This window comes from Chaetodon trifascialis, chromosome 19 (assembly GCF_039877785.1).
Source record: "Chaetodon trifascialis isolate fChaTrf1 chromosome 19, fChaTrf1.hap1, whole genome shotgun sequence".
Classification (NCBI taxonomy): Eukaryota; Metazoa; Chordata; class Actinopteri; order Chaetodontiformes; family Chaetodontidae; genus Chaetodon; species Chaetodon trifascialis.
The window spans coordinates 16,878,948-16,896,722 of record NC_092074.1 but is presented as its reverse complement, the minus strand read 5'-3'; the positions used below and the strand labels follow the sequence as shown (position 1 = coordinate 16,896,722).

General features: G+C 40.6%; 1 protein-coding gene across 1 annotated transcript; it reads right to left on the bottom strand.

Annotated features, from left to right (window-relative positions):
* Positions 1-13,549: 13,549 nt before the first annotated feature.
* Positions 13,550-16,272, bottom strand: LOC139348135 (serotriflin). The gene is made up of 7 exons (XM_070988085.1): positions 16,182-16,272; positions 15,803-15,903; positions 15,576-15,666; positions 14,924-15,066; positions 14,656-14,750; positions 14,171-14,253; positions 13,550-13,677 (listed from the first exon to the last, which is right to left on the bottom strand). Exons 1-7 carry the CDS (start codon positions 16,270-16,272, stop codon positions 13,550-13,552), a joined length of 732 nt encoding a protein of 243 aa, XP_070844186.1.
* Positions 16,273-17,775: the final 1,503 nt, after the last annotated feature.

Sequence of the window (17,775 nt, the reverse complement as noted above, 5' to 3'; positions counted from 1 at the left end):
CTCCACCCGAGGTCTGAAGTTCAGACTCTTGTAACGCTGAGTGGAATTTTATGTGCGACTAAATTAAAACAGGTTGCACTACATAAACTACAATGTGGAGATGATTGTTACATGTTTAAACATACTATTTGCCAGTTGTAACTGTTGGTTAATTAGCATGCTAACATTTAGCCTGAGGAGTAAAATTGGTGAATAGGTTGTATAGAATAATGTCAACTGAGAAGACTTTAAATTACATTTGCTAACAACATAGGCTAAATATTGTCATTTAGATGAGCTTAATGAAATATTTCTGCTCAGATTTCTACATGAATGCAAATATGCAGTCATACATACATTCAAAAGATTAGAAGTTCATTTGACTTCCTGGAAATGTTATTTTTGAAGGTTATATTACAGCTCTTGATGCTGCAATCGCTTATGATTGGACAGCGCAACAGATGTTTCATAACAAGTGATTTATAGATCAGTAAAACCTTTATTATATAAGACATTCCCTGAGTTTAACTTGTGCAGCCCAGTGTAGTAAATCACTAGTTTGGAGTTAGCTGGTAGTTACTGTAATAGGACTTTACACTCAAACTTAGTGAAGGATTCACAAAAAGCCGGTGGAGCCCAGTCCTGAATTTCTTTACATTTGAACTTGACCTTTCAAACTATCTTCTCTCACGTCACACTGCTGCTGTAGCAGGAATGCTTCTGCTGCGCCTGAAATAATGAACCGTGAGTGATTGACCCTTGCATGACCAAGCCATTCCTGAGTGAAGCTTATGGATTTGGTCCCTGCATCTGTCTGACACCGGCTAATGGCAAACAGATTTACCAGGATGAGAAAAGGGAATGCTCTCCTCGTCTTCTGGGTAAATGTCAGACCCGGCAAACGTCTGTGTCAGATTACTGTGGCAGCAGCGATAAGCAGATGTAAAGACCCGTGGGGCTTATTTATTGAGGCCAAGAGTGAAAAAATAACCCGAGAACGACAGTGAGAACAGCACTTTGGAGAAAATAATGCGCTCTCATGCAGTATTTGTCAGGCCTCTCCTGTGTGATAATATACCAGGACGGACCAGTTCATGCATTTTTTCCCAGACATCCATTTTTCAGAATTTCATACAGAAATATATTTCAGGAAGTATACAGTATGAATGTCGACAGGGAAGTTTGCATAATTGCAGAAATGTAGTTGATTCCGAGCACAGAGTCAGATGTAGTTTCCTTGAAGTTGCTAAACACAGTATAAACACTATAATGCACGAAAAAGCTGTTTTTCCGAGATAATGTATACGACTTTCATAATGTCTAACTTGAACTCTATCAAAACTTGACAAAAAGACCACCGTGCCTTCACACTTCCTTTAGGACATCTTAGGGGTCCCAGGTTGAAACATAACAGAGCCAAGAACTCTTTCATCCCACCTGCCACTACACTCAATAACACACATACATCAGTTAGAGGCTGGTGAAGAGGTGCCCAGGCACAGAGATCCTTCACAGCCTGACAACCCCAAATTAGATCTTCTTTTCCCATGAGTCACACTTCATATAAGGCAGTTATTGACTGCTAATCACAGACAACAGCGAACGCTTAAACAATCTAAACTAGGAAGAAAGATAAAAAAAGAGAACAACTAATACATTGTAATAGTAATTTTTATAGCAAAAATACAAACATTTCCAGACTTAAATGTGATGATTTACTGCTTTTCTTTGTCATTTATGACAGTAAATGAAGAGTCTTTGGGTTTTTGACTTTTAGTTGGACCAATGTAAAAACCCTTGACTGCATCATTACAGCTCGGTCATCCAAACGCTAAAACAGATTGGATGCTGCTTCAGAATTGCAAACTCTTTCTAGAGTTCTTACATCTGTTCTCACTCCTGATTTTATTTTATTTTCACAGTTGTGGTTGTGCGTGTATGAATGTTTTGCCATACATTGTGTTTGGGATCCGCCTACACCCACTTTAACCATTTCCTCCACTGCTGACTTGGGACCCCTCTCCCAGTGTTTGTTTAATGTACATTTGTTGGAAGACCATTGAGTGAGAATAACTATCAAACAGGCAGCGGCTTGGAGAAAGAACAACACCCGTCTGCTAATGGCTGACATGAAGCAGGCCTGTTGTATTTAGCTGGGTATGCTGGGAGAACTCAGTCTTTGGCCACTGGTTGAACTCGTCGCCATCGTACTCACTCTTAAAACAAATGGTCACAGGCGCTAGAGGAAGCACAGGGCACACAAAAGCCCCATACTGCGCACCCAGTTCAGAGGTTATGAGCCCCTCAGGACAATATAGGGAAGTATGTGGTTACTATAGAACCAACTACCTCCTACAGATTAGAAATGAAGTGTTTACCATGGCTACGATCCTCCATCCTTCAGGCCTTTATCGATGAAAGTGATCTGTCAGTGCTTCTGCATGTGACGGAGGAGATCTGTTGTCAGTGGGCTTTGGTTTGAGGTTGTTGGTGGGATGTTCCTGTGTTTGTGATGAAAGCTTAAGAGGCGAGCTGAGGAGCCTGTTAGCAGGTTTTGTTGTGTTGCATCTCAATGAAAGGAAGGAAGCCGCTCAACTACAGCGCTGTGCTTTCATTAGAGGGAGATTTGACTGTTTCTGTAGCACTCAGTGGGCAGGGGCTCACTTCCCACAGGTGACCCTGCAGTATGGAGTGGAGCAGCAGAACGAGGCCCACAGCCCTGATCTGGTCAGTTATACTACATGGAGGTACTGGAGGGTTTCAGTCTCAGGCATTCTTAAAATTCGTTAGGATTGAGCACTGACTTTACAGACTCAACTGTTTGTAAGCGACTCAGTTTGACTTCTGCTAGAGTTGACACAAGCCATGTAAAACCAAAGATGGCGCTGGAATTCTTCCTCGCCACCTGATTGGATGCTGTTCTGGTACCTATTGAAAGCAGATTTTCTACAAATTTATGAAAGGCCTATTTCTTATCACATCTTCAACATATAAAAGGTACTTAATCATTTTTCTCCTTTTATTTGAAGCATTGATGCAAACATTCAAATATGTAAGAAAATATAAGGTATTAAAAGATATTAAAGAAAAACACTTTCCAAACATAGTTGCAAACAAAATAACTCAACCTCTGAGTCTGGAATTGGCGTAGGTGGGAAAAGATGTTCACGGTGTGTCAGCTTGTTGTGTGGACTCATCTGTGGCATCATTTTCAAAGTATTGTTTTCTGGTCTGTTTCAGACTTTTCAAATCTGAACCACGTCCATGCGACAGAAGCAGCCCCTCTTTTAGGTGTGATTTAGATGGAGTTTGTGTCTGTTCATGATGGTTTATAGTTTTAATCACATTTCTGGACGCCTTTTGGAGCTCTTCTCTCCTGCGTTGAATGTCATTATATTCTATTACAATAGAGTGCATTTGTCTGCCGTCAAGAAAGTAAGAAGTCCATTTGAATTTGTAATTGTTACTGCATTATCCATTTATTGAAAGGGGAATTAGTTACATTACTGGCTACTGCCAAAAGAAGTGAAATTACAGTAATGCGTTACTTTGTGACACGTTATAAAGTAACACATTTGTAACACTTTGTAACACTTTGTTACTTGGCAATGCATTACTCCCAACACTGCATTTGTAATGGTACTAATGATATTAACACTTAATACGAGTCTGGTGTTACAAAAAGAATCCCACTACTATGATGATAACTAACAAAATTAAGTTACAGAGTGCTTAAAAACAGCAACAGAGAAAGTAGTAATAACATAATAATAAGTAATAAGAACATGAATGTACAGGACAAGAAAAATCCAATAAAAGTGCTTTATAATCAGTAGAGCCTATACTTGAGAACAAGTCAATGGATTTTTTTTCTTTTTAGCATTTAGATTTAAATTTGAAGTATGGATTTGGTGTCGATATGGTCAGAATAAGAACTTGGAGGGGATGGTGCCTTTGTCTCAAAGGCTAATCAACCAGCTAGCCCCCGTCCATCTCTTTATATCCATAAACCCTCATGCTTTTTGTCATTTCCTTTAGTTTGCTCAGGTTTTATTAAATACACTTTAACCAAATACACTATTTTGTTACAGCAACAACAAGACATCCTGATACTTTTGAGAGAAGCTTTCTTGTTAGTCAACATCTGTGCCAGATGTATTTACAACAAGAAATGTAAATGAACAATGAGCACTTGATGGTTTGGATAATCACAAGTGGTTCTGAAACCTGTTCTGATTGGTCCAGGTGCAGGGTAAAACCCTCCCATCTAGTTCTCCAGGCAGTTATAACAAACTCAACTGTTACTTTCAAAGGCAAGTTGCCTTAGTGTCATGGAGTGTTTAATCTTGGTTTTAAAGACAGTTGAACACAATAAATCAAGTACAGTTTGCTGCACTGAGCCCTGAGATCTTTGTTCAGATTCAAATGGAGTGAGCTGGGTTTTTTCTCTGCATCCTGTTTCTGATCCAGAGGGACTGTGATGTGGTGCGATAAGAGCTCAGACTAAATGAGCTGTCTTCAGTCTGGACAGACTGATGTAACTGATCTCCCAGCGTCTTCCTGCCTATGAAAATGACTTTTTGTGTTTCTACCAACTTCTTTCTCCTCTTCTTCTTCTTCTGTTTCTGTCCTTATTTCCACACTTATCTCCTCCTGTCTCCTCCAGCACTGTTTCATTAAAAGAAATGGCAAGGGAAATGTATTTCCCTCACTTGATTATTTTCTCTGTCACTATAGAGAGCTGTCTGGCAGAGCTCTACTACGCTGTGTAAACATATCTGATTTGACCTCAGCCTGAATGACTTTATTTGAAGCAGAAACTTGCAGGATTCACCAGGTCACATTATTGACATTATTGTGACATCTTTACAACATGTACGTAGTCATTATTTTCCCCATATTACACAATCTGCTGTTCAGGAAGACAAACTGACGCCAAAGTCATAAACATTTTCTAACTGTTGAGGCTCGCTGGTGGAGATGATAAGCCCCACAGGATGGCACAGCCGGGCTTATCGAGCTCGGGCAAGCCGGAGGACTTCTGCTATCGCTGGACCAACTGGCAAAGAAAAAACTCATCCCCTTATCTCCCCTCTGCTGGGGGAGTAACACTCCTTCTAGCTCCCCTGTCGGCTCACTTCAGGTGGCGCTCTCATCTGTCTCCTCAGTTAAACTCATGGGGATTGGCGTGGCAGAGCTTAAACAAGAGGCCCAGACGTTTAATTTGACTCCTACATGCTGTGGTATGAAGAGCGAGGCTCTTTTGGCATGGAGACAAGATTACATGAAATTCAGCCCAAGTGTTTATTTTCAATGAAAGATGTTTGTTATCACATGACCGGGAGCTAATTCCAACACAATAGGAGTGCGTGTGACAGTGTGGCGATAGGAAATCTAATGTTGAAGTTAGAGCAGATTATTTTATGAGCCAAAATGAAAACAACCTGTTCTGTAAGTGCAGTGTGGAACCTCAGAACAGACTCCCAACACAGGGAAAAAACCTCTAAGCAGATCCAGTCCGGATAGTTCCCAACCAGCCCAGCCTGTAGATCCATGTATGCTTCTCAAGTGTAGACTGCATGAGCCTTATTCATACAAACACAGCCTGATTTGAACCAGGAGCCTGCTGTGCAGCCAGAACATGAGCGGTTGACCCCTAATGAGAGGCACGCTCTCTCAGCCTCACATGTGGATGAGTTGGAGTGTCTTCCTTTTCAAGTGCAAAGTCACAGCAGGCAGTTTGAAAGGAAGGTTGCAGCCTGATATGATTAAGGACATCCTACTGGTCATGCAGGCTTGATTCTTTCCACCAAGAATAACAACTTTAAACATCTTTTTCCGATTTAATCTGATTTTTTGTTCCCCAGCAATAACAAAGTACAGTATATTAAAAATCAATTGTGCTTCATAAGTTTTTTTTGTCTGATAGTTCATTTTAAAAGGACATTTACCTGGTTCCAACACCAATGTACATCCACAATTAAAAGAACAGGGAGGATAACCCAGAAAGTCACAGAGCTGATTTCCATTGTAGTCTTTGTTGCAATTAGATGATGTAGAGGTGTGTGTGCATACTTGTGTGTGGAGATAGTGGAGGACGGCTTTAGCTTTAGTATCCAGTACCAAAAAAGTTCCATAAGTAATTTGGGGCTACACAGTTTACAATTATGTGAACCTGACAGAGTTTTCGCTGTGTCACTGTAGACCTAAGATCACTCCAATTAATTTATTTTGGGAGACCTGAAGTTTTATCTTCAGTATCTTGGGAAGACTACTATACCAGGGTGTGCTAGTGTAGTTGAAGTGGCTTTGGATTAAGCTGGATACCCTGAGTCTGCCTTTCCCAGTGACTTTCTGGTGAAGAATTTCGTTCTGGCCTTCACTTTTTCTGCCATACCTGCACCCACTGTGTTTCTTTAAAGTGTGCAGCAAGTGATTGACAGATGTTTCAACCAAGAAGTCATTCTCCTGAAATCCTTCATGTAATTTGGGTTTGAAGCCAAACAGAATTGAGTCTGTTTTGTCAATGCGTACAGAGAGTTTATTATCAGAGAGCCTGATGTTAGTCAGCTGTTTGCTCGACCTTTCCTGGAGCCGAGCCAAGCTTAAGTCATCTGTGTATAGGAACAGGTCACATTTACATGCCTGTTTCATGTCTTTAATACATGCTAGGAACAATAAGTGGCCTAGCACACTTCCCTGGGGGACTCCACAGCTAAGGGGGAGGGCCCCTTAACAATGGCCATCAATTTCCACGATCTGGTAACTAAGCGACAAATCAGACTTCAGCCATGCCATAACTAATTTCATTGCAGTGTCAACACTGTTACCCATTTCCCTTCATTGTTCTGCCTTGTTAGCCAGTAATAATATTACTGTAGCGTGTATAATGTATTAATAGGTTGTTTTTTTTTCCTTAAACACAAAGTTGTGTATCGATACCCTTTTTGTACTGAATAATTACACTGCAAATTTTGGGCTCACAAAATAAAACTTCATGAATTTCAGACTAAAATGACATGATAACCCTCATGAAAAAAATACACTAAAACATACTAAAGGGAAGGATGAAGGGGTTTGCTTTCATTTAGGATGAGAGCAGCTCCAGAAACTCTTCTGCTTCTTTTCCACTGTGAGCTCCTGAAAAAACAAAGACAGCCTGTTTTTATTTCACTTCCAAAGGTCTGAAGTCTTCTGATAAACGTTGGTAGAATCCAAAAGATAAGCTGAGGTCTCATACTCAAAGCTGGGCGTTTTCCTCTTTGAGACACTGCATCTCCTCTGTCCTCTCTGCCTCCTCATAGTTCCATATTTTCTCCTTGGTGAGCAGCACCTCTTCCATCTCTCCCTTGTCTCTGTCCCACCGCCGTGCATTTGTCTCCCAACTCTCAGAGAGGTCAGACTGCTATTTTGTGGATGATATTGGTCCATCAGAGAGCTTCTTCTCAAATCTTTCCGCCTGCACAGAAAGTTCCTGCTTAGCTCCTCTCTCTCTCTCCCCTTTGCTCTGTTTCAGAGCTGACTGTCTCTCACTGAGCAGGGCCGAGGTGTCAATGTGAGCATCGGTACAAGCTCGTCTTTTTATTGGCCCTGCTGACCTGTTTTTCTTTTTTAGCAAGGAGCTCTTTAAGCTGGCTAGCTTCTCTCTGCCACCTCTCCTCCAGGCTCTTCAACCCACTGGACTCTTTTCATTCTTCAAAAGAGGCTTTTCAGGCAAATGTGGTTGCATCCTATTTTTTTCTGGAGAAGAGAGCCAATCTTTTCTTCCCTCTGTCCAGTCTCGTCTGTTGCCTTCTGGAGGTCGGCTTTCAACTTCTTGTTTTCATCATGAAGCTGCTGTCTGTCACTTGTCCAGGATGACTTCTCCCTCAGGACTGTGATCTTTGACGTGGTCCACAACTTTCCTTCCTTACTTGGATTTTATCTTCCATCTGCCTCCTTATGTCTCTATCGCCCTGTTGAACCCCGGCAGCAAAACATCCTTTCATTCATCGTTAACTCTCCTGACAGTTTAAATAAATATAATAAATATGCAAATAAAACTAGCAACGAGTCAAAAGTGTGATATTTCCCTGCGCAATGTTGTGAAGTCAAAGTATAATGTACTGTAGTTTAACATGGAACTACTTAAGTAAAGTATTTAAGCACAGTACTTGACTGAAAGTAATGCACTTGGTTACATTCCACCACTGGGCATTGTTTCATACAGTACTCAATACTTCCCCCATTACTATATACTTAGATACATGCTAGCATTAAAATAGGACGTAATGTGTTGTACAGTCAGGTTATCTAACAGGAAAAAACCTTTCCAGCTTCTTTTGGAATCAGCCTGATTCAACAGGAAGCCCTTCCAAAATTTATTCCAGGGTGTGTTGATAAAGTAAAGGGCTGCTGTCACTGGTTTTAGAAGACAAATCAGTGGTGTAGTTTACCGTGGATATCTTGAATATCTACCATTAGGACGAAGGGATTACACATTGCTTTACTCTTACCCACAGCAAGTAGGCGTGGTCTCATACTGTGGTTGTTTCTTGGCTCAGCTTTGTTAAATCTCTCTGGAATTAATTTTCCTCCCCACTCCTGCCAAATCCGTCCTGTCAGGTGTGTTCTCCTTCCTCTTTGTGAGTGTACACCTTACGTACAGTCAAAGGGCTCCTGGCTCTGCAGGCAGTGTTTGTCCAGAGACACACCATGCCAAAGTAAATTTCCTTTTATTGTGCCCCCCTTGACATTTTGTGGTTGTGATTTAACGCCCTCCAGATAATGTCACAAAAACTAACCAAATTTAATCTGTTGATGTGTAAAACATAACCCATTTTGGTAACACTCCCCCAGATAAGCACAGTATAAACAATAAATAAATAGTTTATAACACACTAAATGTAGTTATAGGCAGATATGAGTGTTTATTAGTGGATCAGTGACAATAGTTTTTTCATATGTTTAGCTATTTCAGGAAAGCCAGCAGTCAAATATGAGCCGCATCTCAAATAATGGCCGGGGGTGTGGTCAGCACTAACAAATAAAGGCCAATCCCAAATTCACGGCAAGAGAAAAAAAAAAAAAAGCTAGGGTGGATAAACCATTACAAGCCTGTGTATATAAACCTGTACCTGTGATTTACCAACATTTTTAAAAATGTCCATATATCTGCGTACAGCTATTATTACACTGCTATTAAAGAATACTTATTAAATGTTTATAAGATACTTAGAAATGGCGAACGGGTGGGGTTGAAGTTTAACACAAACTCCAGTCAGTCCTTCTCGTTCAACAAAATGCATGAAAAGATTTAGTCTTCCAGTGCTGTACTGCCATTGCCATTTAATGCACACTTTGCTGTCACAGGTATTGGGGCAGTCTTGTAGGGTCTAGTGTTCTGATCGTTTACACTGTAAGGTAGTCCAAGGCATCCAATATAAAACATAACAGAGTGAAGACTCACACAGCCTAAACATGTCACAAATCTGATCTGAGATGGCAAAGCACTTTTGAATTACAATTTAATGACTGTACTCAGCACGGCGCAGAAGGACAAATTAGATGCAAATTGAAGTTTTTCTCCTCATTACTGCAGAGCATTACAGTACCTTTGCAGAGAAGAACAGATAAAGTGCAAAATCATCAGGAGCTTTGGGTTAACGAGTCCCTTTAATTCATTACAGGTTTTAAGATCATTTTCAAGCATGTGATGGCCCATTTGTATGCAAATTAGTCTGAATTAACAAGTGCTTTACAAACTGCAACTTAAGTACACCTGTGTGTCGTGTCCGACCACCCCTCCACTGACAGATCCCATTCAGCTCTTCATACCAGGACTGGGTGGAGTTGCTCCAGCTGTTCTTAAAGTTTGACGTGTGCAGCTTCTCTCAACTTCTCTCTCCACTAGCTACTGTTAAAGAGGAGGAGAGAGACACACTAAAGTCTTGGGAAAACAGTATGAAAGGAAATTCATCATCCCTACTGCACTGTGTCTTTGTGAAAGCCAGGAACTTTGAGCTGAACCCTGACCAACCCTGACTCTTACTCCAGAGGATATACGACCCTTTTATGTGCAGTTCAAATCAGTAAAACTAAATCTGCTGCTCCCTCAGCTCAGCTTTCATGTAGCTCTTTGTTGGAGTTTTTTCTTGAAGTACTGATGATGAACCATATGCAGCAGTCTCTTCTACATAAGGTATATAGAGTCTGTACTGACTTTTTATTAAATTCATATACTGGATTTTATTAACCTCTCTCATGATGGAGGCTCATCCTCCTCCTCAGTCCAATTTAAGTTTATCCCCCTCAGATGTAAAATAAATGCACTCCATATTCCTATTTAATACTCAGCTATGATCTTTTTGACAACATTATTGCACATGATAATTGATTATGATTCATAAATCTAAACAGTTTTGTAATGGTGGCATATTTAAGACGCTACCATTCATTGTATTGACCCGTATTTCATTCAACCCAGCTGCATTAGAGAAATCACACAATACACTGCTATGAAACTCGTCTATAAAACCTGCCATTTCACATTTATTTACTGCAGGAACTTATGTTTCAGCCTTTAAATACTGTAGATCTGGTAGACACAGTGCTTTAAATAGCTGCTAAATTAGTCTGGAGATCAGTGTAAAGTTTAATGTTGCATGATGTCTGTGTGCTTGTAAAATGACACTGTGTAAGGTGTTGAAATGAACTTACTGCTGATCCTTCTGGGGCTCTTGGGGCTGTGCCTCATGGAGCAGGTGTTGGCCCATTTCTGAGTGTTGGCTGCAGCATCATTGTTCCAGCTCTGTGGGGAGCAGCGGAAGGAGCAGCATTTAAAATCTGCACATGAAGAAGACAACAGTGTTTACACCAGAAAATCGCTGTGTGCTTGTCAGGAAAATCAGCTCGTCTTTCACTGATATACTGCACAAGGGAGAATATCAAATCAGGCACTAAAAGACTGGATGAAGTGAGAATAAAATCCAGTGAAGCGCATGATGCTTTTAATGCTGTTAAATCATTTTAATTCATTATCAGCATGTTACCATTTCCAGTCTACTGCTAGCAGTAGACTGAACACCTCTTATGCTTGTTCACAATCTGACTCTGAGATGGTGCCGAAACACAAGATTTTGAGAAATGTGACTGTCTATAGTATGCTAAATCTTACAGTAGTATTAATTCCAAACACTCATCCTGCATCAGGAAAGGTTTTCAGAGATGAACCTTCTCTGAAATAGTGGTTAGGTTTTGCACATGAGAAGCAAAAATAAAGAAATGTATGTTTAGAGCAAAACAGAAAATGTACACTCCCTATTAGAAATGACATTGCATCTCACTTTCAAAGCACGAGGCAGCACTGAATCCAGGCCTGTCTGCTTCTGAGAGCCACAGGTGTCCTTTATATACACAGGACCACACAGACACACAACAGATGAACACACAACCTCAAGTATTCAGTACCAAACTGAAGATAGTATTTCATCAGCATAGCATCCATGAAACATCTGTGATGTATGGGAAACGACAGGTCGGTGTTTATGTTGTACATGTCTTCTTTTTGGACCATCAGGAGCAGTTTCATTCCTCTGTGTCCTTTCTACACTGTAAACATGCTGATGACAATAAGGTCTCTCTTATTTTATCTTGTCTGAAATTCTTAATTAGTTAATTATATGTAATTGTAATTGAAGCCATTAGCTACAGCTTATAAGCCATTTGTAAGGGTACGTAGAGGAACACAGGGCACACAAAAGCCTTATACTGTGCACCCAGTTCAGAGGTTATGAGCCTCTCAGGACAATATAGGGAAGTATGTTGTTAATTTCGAACCAGCTACCTCCTACAGATTAGAAATAAAGTGTTTACCATGGCTATGATTCTCCATCGTTCAGGCCTTTATTGATGAAAGTGATCTGTCAGTGCTTCTGCATGTGATGAAGGAGATCTGTTGTCAGTGGGCTTTGGTTTGAGGTTGTTGGTGGGATGTTCCTGTGTTTGTGATGAAAGCTTAAGAGGTGAGCTGAGGATTTTGTTGCGCTGCATCTCAATGAAAGGAAGGAAGCTGCAGCGCTGTGCTTTCATTAGAGGGAGATTTGACTGTTTCTGTAGTACTCAGTGGGCAGGGGCTCACTTCCCACAGGTGACCCTGCAGTGCAGAGTGGAGCAGCAGAACGAGGCCCACAGCCCTGATCCGGGGCAGCTACAAAGGTCCTGGAGGGCAAACAGAAGCTGAACCTTTCAGTACTGTTGGTGACTCAGGGTGACTTTCATTAGAATCCACACAAACCAGGCAAAATCAAAGGGAATGTTTCCTCGCCTCCTGACTGTGTGCTGTGCTGGTAGCTATGTGAGTAGTGTTTTAATCCAAATCTTCACCAGACAAGAATGGCAACATTAGATGATTCTGACAGAACTCAGGATGTGCAATCATTTTCTTTCAGTGTGAACCACAATAGAAAACTTGATTTGCAATGGTGCTATCAATGCTAGCACGTCATACAGCTGGTATTACACAAGTATCCCACTTCTATGATGATAACTTTATTCTTATGGGACACAAAGAAAGGAAGCTGGTAATAAAATCAGACCAATGAACAGGAAAAATCAAATAAAAGTGATTTATATCCACATGAACCAAAATTTGAAACAAGTCAAAGTTTTAACCAAGTGCATAAAGGATATTACCTCATGGACTCAGGAACACTTTGTTGGTGAACACAGTTTGTTTGCAAATGACTGCGTTCTATTTTTATTTCTGTTTTAAACAGCGTCCCAACTTTTCTTGGAATCAGGGTTGTCGTCTCTCTTCATCTCTTTATACCCACAAAGCCACTTGCTTTTTGTCATTTGCTGCTCAGATCATATTCTTGCTCTTATTTAGAGGAAACCCAAGACACAAGTGGTTTTTCTTGAAATGTTGTGACCTGCCTGCGGAATGTACATGTAGTTTGTATAAATAACTCCACATTTTCTCCATGTTTGCATACTTTGCATGAAGTATGTTTACTTCACGCAATATGTGTGCCACATATGTTTACACACGGTAAGAGCTGTAAATTAATGATGAGAAACCGTTTCTGATGCAGAGTAAAACCCTCCCATCCAGTTCTCCAGAAAGTTGAACACAGACTTCCTGTGGAATTTACCTGAGGGTGTTTTCAGTCTGTTGCTTGTTCTCATTGGTCTTTGATCAGTAATCACTTACAAATCTTGGAGATCTTCCGTTCAGGCAAAGACACATTATTCAGTTTTTGTTATTAACACAGCAAGCAGGTGTGGTCTCAAACTGTTGCTGTTTCTTGGCTCAGCTTTTGGAAATCTCAGTGGAATTAACTTTTCCTCCCCACTCCTGCCCAATCCACCCTGCCAAGTGAGTTCTCCACCTCTTTGTGAGTTTACACTTTACATACAGTTAAAGGCTCCTGTTGGTCCAGAGACCTGTGATACCAAAATACATTTCCTTTCTAATCTGCTGATTACTGAGCAGATCAAATAGTATTAAATCGGAGGGACACAGGTTTTAGTGATTAGCATGTTTCATTTATTTTGTAACAGGCTGATGAGTCAGAGCCCATCGAGACATCTAAATGATTTGATTGGTGCACCTGCAGGAGGCGGGACACCAAGAGGCCACGTTGCTGTTGCTGCAGCCCCACTGCTGCTTCAGTTCAGGACAGTTACTGTACTGATCACTGTAGGGACAGGGGTTGGCTGGAGGAAAGAGAGGAATGGAGAAAATGAATGGATGCATACATACAAAAAAACCCAAAACATCCATCAGGAGAGATCAAGATTCTGATCGGAGTCATGCAAAGTCTTTCTCTCCATGATGAAGTTTTCCTGTCTCGTTTGTTACATTAAGATCCAGGAACAAGGGTGAACTGCCAATAACAGGAAGCTGGATTATCTTCCTGCTATATATCTGAAAAAATCTAACTATGCTAACTTAGAGGTAAGCAGGAAACCTAGCTGACGAAGCTAACTACTAAATGAATGAAAAGTCATTTATGTCTTCTGCTGATACTTTTCAGGTTTTTCTTTCTGTCTGTGCTCAAACTTTGTGGGCTCCTCTCACTCAGGTTTAGCTTCTGCTGCAATAAGCAGAGGAAAAAGAGAGCAGGATCAACAGTGTAATAAAGAAGTCCAATCAGCCATCCTAACTCACAAAAAAAGATGAGACTCCAGCACTTTTTTTGCCACTTACTGCACAGTTTGTTGTCACAGGCATAGGGGCAGTCACCACAGGTGGGTCCAGCCTGGTAGGGACGAGCGTACTGATAGTTTCCTCTGTAATGTACACCAAGCATCAATTATTAAACAGAGCAGCAGAAAGACTCAACATGTCACATATGATGTGTGAAGGCAAAGCACTTCTGAATTACCATTTAATGACTATACTCAGCACAGTGAAGAAGGACAAATTAGATGCAAATTGCAGTTTTCTCCTCATCACTGCAGATCATTACAGTTCTGTTGTTGCATGGGCTTTATTATTCGTCTTTCAAGAGTTACAGGTAAAACACAAGGTGCTTCTATTGATGATTTTCACATTATTTGTATTGGAATCAACACTTTCTTTGATGAACACCCAAATACATTTAATATTACATATGCATGTATATATTCACTAGAAGTGAGAAGACATGCTAGATATTCTGGTGAAAGACAGAAAAGACGCTCTGTACTTACGGTGGGCAGTATTGGCAGACGTAGAAGTATTTGTATTGAGAGTAGGGACAGTAGGCCATAGCACAGCCGAGTGCGTTGGACCTGTACCAAACAACCTGTGCAGAGACCAACAGATGGCATTAATGCACAGTATGATGTTGTTTTTATTGTCACTGTTTGGGTTACTGAGTCTCTTTGAATTTTTAAGATAATTTCCAAGCAAGCGATGGCCTATTTGTCTGCAAGTTAGTCAGAAATAAGTGCTTTACAAACTGGGACTTCAGTGCACCTGCGTGTAGTGACCGACCACTCCTCCATTGATAGATCCCACTCCGTAGCGATAGTCCTTCACCTCGTCATACCAGGCCTGGATGGCGTTGCTCCAGCTGTCCCTATAGCTTGACATGTACAGGTTCTCTCCACAGCCGCTGGCTGCAGTTAAACAACAAAGAAACACTTGCTGAGAATTAAGCAGGACATTTGTGTTTGTTCTCCCTCAGATGTAAAATAAATATTCTCCATATTCCTATATAATGTATTATATTGGTATGTTTGCTAACATTAACTCATATGGCGTTATTTTAATGAATAAATCTCACCATAAAGACCATCGCCCATACAAATACATTTACCTGTTTTTGATTCAACCCAGCTACAAAAGAGAAATCGTGCAATAAACTGATACTGAAACTAAACTACTGAAACAAGAACTAATGTTTCCCTAAGTTTTCCTGCCATTACCTACTGTAGATATGGTAGGTCCAGTGCTTTGAACGTGGTAATTTCATTAGTCTGGGCGTCTAAAGTTTAATGTGGTCTCTTTCAGATAATTTCACTCCCTGACAAGAATAAAATACTTGTTAAACTTAATAACAGTGGTTCTTGCTTGCCTATGTGCTTGTACAGCGACTTGTTTCATAGAGGTGTTTTAATGAACTTACTGCTGATCTCTCTGGAGCTGGCGGGGCTGTGCCTCATGGAGCAGGTGTTGGCCCATGCCTGAGCATTGGCTGCAGCCTCATTGTTCCAGCTCTGTGGGGAGCAGCGGGCAGAGCAGCCATTAGGACATGTAGACCACCATCATCTCCAAGTGCTGTGTGCTTGGTAGGAAAATCATCTTTTACTGATACACTGCAAATCAGGCAATAATAGGGTCGAGAAATGTTACCATCTCCAACATGTCACTGGCAGTTGGCTGGACACCTCTTCTCAGAGCGTTGTGCTTGTTCACAATCTCGCTCTGTTCTGAGGAAGAGACCAGGACGGTACCTAATTTCACACAATTAAAACAAAACGAAAAACAGGATTTTATGAAGTTTGAATACGTCTGAATATATCCAATCTTAGTGAATATTACATACTAATAATGTTTCCACAAACTCACCCTGCATCAGCTGTGGTTTTCAGAGATGAGAGAGAAATGATGGTTAATTTATTGCACATTAGAAGAAAAATGAAACAAATGCATGTTTGGAAAAGGCAAAAGATGACAAAACAAGAAATATACACATAGGTAATTCCCTATTAGAGAGTACATTTCATCTCACTCACTGAGGGTTCCACATCCTCCGCTGAGGTGCCAGGCACCTGAAGAGCAGCAAAGAGGCCCAAAGCACACAGGACGTTGAAAGTGTTCATGATGCTGGCTATGTACAGGACTGTCAGCCACGGGTGTGATTTATATACGAAAGACCACGAGGACATGTGGCAAGAGAACACACCAGCTCAAGGGCATCCAAGTTTTCAAAGAACGCCCGCACTTCAGTTATCATTTTATCAGTGTGGCACCTGTGAAATGTTCTCGATGGTGTATGGAAACCACAGGTCTGTGTTTACGGTGTTCATGTGTTCTTCATGATAACTGATAATGGGCCATGCGAAATGATCTGTACGCTCACCACATGTGGCAAGGTTATGATAAGAGGGTGTGAAATAGTGGGAAAATTGTGTCTCATTTAAACCTGGATGATTTAAAGGTTTAACTAAGATTGGGAACATTGATAATGTATTTTTTTGACATGGCACACTTGATTTTGATTTTATTTTATTTACTTCATGCTTGCACTGGAGCCAGGACTCCACTGAAAAAACGCAGAAATTTACAAGACAAACATTAGAAAGAAAAAAACTACAAAACAATTTCAAGATTAAAAAAGCTAAATGAGTAACTAAAATATTTCAGGGCAGTGAAAATCGGGGGCAGTTAGCAGTCATGGTGGCCATGCTATGTCGTTTTATTAATTTTTTTTTTTTTTTTTTTTTCGTTTAAAAAGTGTCATTATATAGCCTAACTGCTGTGTGTAGCGTTGAGTTTCTCAGCCCCCAACCCAGGTTGGCCATGGGTTCAGCCAGCTTGTGCTGGTTCCTCAGTGTCTTGGCGGTGCAGTTGCCTCGAGTTGGAGGTAGCAGGTCATTTACCTTCACCTACAGAAAGACCTGCATAGATTGTATGATCATAGTATGATATTTACCTAGAGAGATTATTGGTATTCAGTCTGTTCAACTTAAACCTTTATTGTCCTCCAATGGAAAAACATGTCAGCCCCCGGGGCTGAAAAATGAAGCTAACGCAGAAGTGCCAAAAACTGCAGTTCCTTAAATGACCACTTGAGGCTGCCTCTGACAGTGAGTCTGTCCCCACAGAAATAAACATGTTTACAGTCTGGTACAAAAAACTTTTTTTTGCTCTCCATAGTTAATTCCCTCATTCATAATGACTGTACGCAGAGTGAATGTTTATGTAAGCGGCTCGTTTTGAATTGAGTCAGTGTGGCTACTTTGAGTGACAGCGAGCCACAGTGTTTCAGCAGTGTGACTGCTGCTAGTTTTGCTGTTACAGCCTGTATGCATGGCAGGCAGTGGAGGAATTTAAGTACATATATTCAAGAATTTCATTACAATTTGCTCAACAGTACTTACTTTGCAAATTAAGATTTTACACACAAAACATATGAAACATATGTTAAACAGTAAACACTACAGTGTGTGCAGGTAGAGCTGAAGTGATCAGTCAACTGACACAATATGAATTTACAGTTATTTTGCTCATCATTTAAGTCATTTTGTGGGTAAAAATGCCAAACATTTAATGATTCCAACTTCTGAAATTGAGCATTTTATTTTCCTTGTAATTATTTTTAA

Bases quoted from the DNA above. Each gene is read 5' to 3' on its own strand.
- LOC139348135 (XM_070988085.1), bottom strand. From the start codon at position 16,272: ATGAACACTTTCAACGTCCTGTGTGCTTTGGGCCTCTTTGCTGCTCTT. The intron at 15,904-16,181 runs GTGAGATGAAAT...GTGTGAAATTAG, and splicing joins GGATGTGGAACCCTCAGTGA to GTACCGTCCTGGTCTCTTCC. The intron at 13,678-14,170 runs GTAAGTGGCAAA...TCTTTCCTCCAG, and splicing joins CTGTGACAACAAACTGTGCA to CCAACCCCTGTCCCTACAGT.